The sequence below is a fragment of the Portunus trituberculatus genome, chromosome 38 (genome assembly GCF_017591435.1).
Source record: "Portunus trituberculatus isolate SZX2019 chromosome 38, ASM1759143v1, whole genome shotgun sequence".
In the NCBI taxonomy this organism is placed as follows: domain Eukaryota; kingdom Metazoa; phylum Arthropoda; class Malacostraca; order Decapoda; family Portunidae; genus Portunus; species Portunus trituberculatus.
The window spans coordinates 7242902-7247901 of record NC_059292.1 but is presented as its reverse complement, the minus strand read 5'-3'; the positions used below and the strand labels follow the sequence as shown (position 1 = coordinate 7247901).

At 37.1% G+C, this 5000-nt stretch overlaps 1 protein-coding gene across 1 annotated transcript in view; it reads left to right on the top strand.

Moving 5' to 3' along the window:
• The window catches only part of LOC123515024 (DNA excision repair protein ERCC-1-like), a 15753-nt gene that overhangs the window by 10173 nt on the left and 580 nt on the right, over nucleotides 1-5000 (top strand). Inside the window, exons 4-5 of the mRNA XM_045273394.1 lie at nucleotides 163-357; nucleotides 4300-4485. Of these exons, the coding sequence (XP_045129329.1) occupies nucleotides 163-357; nucleotides 4300-4485 (381 nt within the window). The remainder of the gene's footprint in view (nucleotides 1-162; nucleotides 358-4299; nucleotides 4486-5000) is intronic.

Sequence of the window (5000 nt, the reverse complement as noted above, 5' to 3'; positions counted from 1 at the left end):
CTTAAAAACAGATAAAATAAAAAGATAAAATAAACAAAAAGTAGTATGTATTCAGGCATTATGATCTTACATATATTATTGTTGCTATAACTGCTTATTGATTAGAAATGTTATTGCAGTGTAAATGCTTACCATCTTATGTCTCATATTTAACCTTTCCAGAGAGGTAACCCAATACTAAAGTTTATTCGTAATGTTCCCTGGGAGTATGGAGAGATAGTGCCAGATTATGAAATGGGAGCCAACAATTGTGCCTTGTTCCTCAGTCTTCGATACCACAACCTGAACCCAAATTACATCCATGAGCGTCTGAAGCAGCTTGGCCATCAGTATGAACTTCGGGTTCTCTTGGTGCTGGTAGGAAGATTGTTGATTTGTTGTCTTTACACACACACACCCACATATGCACACACATAATTTATGTCGGGGGAGAAAGAGAACTTTAAAAGGATGCTAAGCCCCTTCAATACGATGATGTGTATTTTGCATCATCAGTGCACTCATGACATATCCGATGATGTGCATATTGCATCATGGTTGCTTTCTGCTAAGATGATGCGTTTTCTTTCCCAGATAGTGTATGAGTTCTTTCAGAATGTAGGTCATATATGATACGATAGCTTACTTGACTTTCATCATTATTACAAAGGTGTATGATTTTCATTTAGCAGAATAAGTACTAATATGCCCTGCTGGAAATAATTCTATTTTATTTTTTCATTTTTATGATATCAATACAATAGTTTATCATAAAAAATAATGTTTTCTCGCATTTGTCATCCTCAGAAAACGGCCTTCAGAAGGCAAACAGTAATTTTTTTCTCTAACATTTGCATGGGTTTATTTCTTAATGTATGTACCTGTTATGAAAATCCCTTACCAACATCATTATTTCTGTAGGGGAGAGAGAGAGAGAGAGAGAGAGAGAGAGAGAGAGCGAGCTGCTCCTGAGTCAGGTATCTCTCCACCCACTCGGCTCGGATATGGTGCCAGGAGCTGTTTTCTATTGTCTGGATTGAAGAGGTTAATAATAAGTGTATCAGATCTATCTATGTATATACCAGGCTGACAATCCCAGACAGGTTTGCTTAGACTAGGCATCTTAAATTCATGCCAAGTCTGTTCTTCATCTTGCCAAGCATTCATAAATAAAAAATGTCAAAATCTTTCAAACTCCAGTTCTCCTCGAGATTTTGGGCATCTGGCCCAAAACATCTCCAATAACTTTACTTCTTCATCTTTCCCTCTTTTATTTCATCCTGATGGCACCACTGCCATCACTTCTATCTCTAAAGCTGAATTCTTCTCTCAAACCTTTGCTAATAACTCTATTTTGGATGATTCTAGGCTTGTCACTCCCTCTTCTCCTCCCTCTGACTATTTCATGCCATCAATTAAAATTCTTCATAATGTTTTCTATGCCCTTGCTGGCCTAAACCCTCGGAAGGCTTATGGTCTTGATGGGGATCCCTCCTATCGTTCTCAAAAACTGTGCATCTGTGCCTACACCTAGCCTGGCCAAACTCTTCCAACTCTGTCTATCAACTTCTACTTTCTTTCTTGCTGGAAGTTTGCTTACATTCAGCCTGTTCCTAAAAAGGGTGACCTTTCTAATCTCTCAAACTACCACCCTATAGCTTTAATCTCTTGCTTGTCTAAAGTTTTTTAATCTATCCTCAATAGGAAGATTCTAAAACATCTGTCACTTCACAATCTTCTATCTGATTGCCAGCATAATTTCCATTATGGCCACTCTTTTGGTGGTATTTTGTCTTTCCTTACTGAGTCTTGGTCATCCTCTTTTAGAGATTTTGGTGAAACTTTTGCTGTCACATTAGACATATCAAAAGCTTTTGATAGGGTCTGGCGCAAAGCTTGGATCTCAAAACTACCCTCCTACAGCTTCTATCCTTCCCTCTGCAACTTTATCTCAATTTTCCTCTCCAACCATTCTATTGCTGATGTGGTAGATAGTCACTGTTCTTCTCCCAGATCTATACACAGTGGTGTTCCTCAGGGTTCTGTCCTGTCACCCACCCCCTTCCTATTATTCATAAATTATCTTAACCAAACGTCTTGCCATATCCACTCGTATGCTGATGATACCACTCTACACCTTTCCATGTCCTTTAAGAGACAACCAACTCTTCAGGAAGTCAACAGATCACACAGGGATGCTACAGAATGCCTGACTTTTGACCTTTCTAAGATTTCTGATTGGGGCAGAGAAAACTTAGTAGTGTTCAATGCCTCAAAAACTCAGTTCCTCCATTTATCAACTCAACACAACCTTCCAGACAACTAGCGTCTCTGCTAGTTTTTCTCACCTCCCAACTGTTAACTCTGTACAAGGGCCTCATTCCCCTTTGTATGGAGTATTCTTTGCATGTTTGGGGGTTTCACTCACACAGGTCTATTAAAAAGGGTGGAATCAAAAGCTTTTCACCTCATCAATTCCCCTCCTCTGACTAACTGTTTTTAGCCTCTTTCTCACCACCAGAATGTTGCATTTCTTGCTATCTTTTACAGCTATTTTTGCGCTAACTGCTGTTTTGATCTTGCTAACTGCATGCCTTTCTTCCTCTTGTGGCCTTGCTGCACAAGGATTTCCTATTCCTCTCACTCCTATTCTGTCAAACTTCTAATGCAAGAGTCAACCAGTACTCTCAATCTTTCATACCTCTCTCTGGTAAGCTCTGGAACTCCCTGCCTGATTTTGTATTTCCAACTTCCTATGACTTGACTTCATTCAAGAGGAAGGTTTCAAGACATTTGTCCGTGTCCTTTGGCTAACTATCTGCTCTGTAAGAAGGCTGGCGACTGAGTGGGCCTTTTTCTTTAATTTTTTTGTTGCCCTTCACTAATCCCTCCCTCTTACGTAAAAAAAAAAATAAATAAACAAATAAATATCATTCACAATCTTAGCTCTGTCAGACCTTGGTGGAAAGGAACAGGAGAGGACCCAAACTGGTGAGTTTTCAGTGTTTGCCGGCTGGTTTAATTTAGGAGTGGGGTCAGCATCATTTCACGGTACAGAGTAGTTGTCTCTAAACACTATATTACAATGTCTCTGTTGATTTACCATGCTTTTACTCCTTCCAATATTTTTCTTTTGTTAATTACTGTGGTATTTCTTTATAGTTACTTGAGTTTATACGACAAACATCATTATATAAAGTAAAATATAGTCACCTAGTGTACCAAGCTTTCATAATATAACAGACTTTAATACAGCACACAAATTTAACACACATTTCACCTCAGCTCTGCAGAGGTTAATGCTTCATGGAGAAAGTATACAGCTATTGTTTTTTTTTTTTTTTTTTTTTTTTTTTTTCCATGAGAAAAAAAATCTGCAGCCAAAACCAAAATAGCCTGAAGGTGCTGCAGTGCATTTATCACCATGTCCCATAGCTGTTTCTTGCCATAGATTAAACATGGTATGCCTTTAGACTAAAAATAACTTGTCAGGATGACCACTGTTCCAGTTGCTAACATCATTAGGTCTCTGTACTCTGACGCTGAAAATGTCTATGTGGAACAAACTGACTGGCAATAGATAATCTCCTTATCAGACTTTGACTTCTAAGTTATGAAAATAAATTCATTTGCAGGGATTCATATGTTCATGGTTTCTTGTAGTCTACTTCCTATCCTAGAAGGAAAGAAAATATCATTTTAACTTTGAGTTATCAATTGAGTAACAAAGCAATTTTTTGTCCCAGGGATTGAGATAGTATAAAAAAGCAATGCATGGTTATAACCTTAATTTTACTATTAAGACATTATTGCCATAGATATGTGTTCAAAAATATTTAAGCTCTTTTAGAGAGAATAGTGCTTAGTGATAGTTGAATATCCAAAAATATATGATATCCAATTGACCACCTTTTCTGTGAAATATTATATCTGGTGAATCTGGCAACTGCAATGGGGGTTTGGGTCCTCTCCTATTTTCTCATGGACTCAGTCTCATAGTACACCAAAGTAGCCTACTTAGGCATATAAAAATTGGCTACTTATTTCCAAGGCAAAACCCATCAGCATACACTAATTTGTCCCTACCTCTTCATAATGTTGGTAACACAGCTACAGATTTACTTATAATGATTACAGTTTTTGTTTCCTATGCTTTTTAAGAAAAACCTAAAGAAGATAAGAGATATCATTTTCTGGTGTATTGTAATATATTTTGGACTCAATAGTTCAGAAAAAACTAAGGAGACAGGAGAAATAAAAACTTGTATTTGATTCAGTAGATAAAGGAAGTTTAGTGTCCTAAACCTCAGTACATTGCAGGTTGATGTTAAGGAACCACACCATGAGCTGAAGCAGCTGACAAAGATCTGCTTTTTAGCTGAAATGACCCTCATGTTAGCATGGAGTCAGGAAGAAGCAGGGCGCATGATTGAAGTCTACAAGATATATGAGAATAAACCACCGGATATGATAATGGAAAAACAAGACTCTAATCCTTACTCAATGGTATGTTGTAGTGAGCCTTATACTTCAGACTGTGAAATATCCATGTCTATACAGTTCTTCTCAAGCTTGTGCAAGAAGTCTCTTTTACAATTCCAGCCCTTTTACTTATCCATAATAGACTTCGTGTTATGGAATATGTTTTATCCTATACCTTTCCATTTTCCTCTTTTACTAAAACTCAATTTCTTCAACATAAACCCTTCATCCTTATCTTACTGTATTTATTTTTGCAATTCCATCAATCTACTCTTCACAACATTGCACAGGTGGCCACACCCCATCAAATCATACAGTTTTTCTTTACTCTCATCTTTGAATCCTGTCATTCTACATGTCACTCTTAGACAGCTTATTCCTCCCATGTGCATTTTTAGTCATTGTTTCATATTTTATGTTCATGTATGATTCATAATGTTAATATTGACATAATACTATTCATTCATCTGGCCAAAGTATCCTTCCCTGTTTACAAGCTTTCCCATGTATAAGTATGGAAGAAATAAATTATCACATAT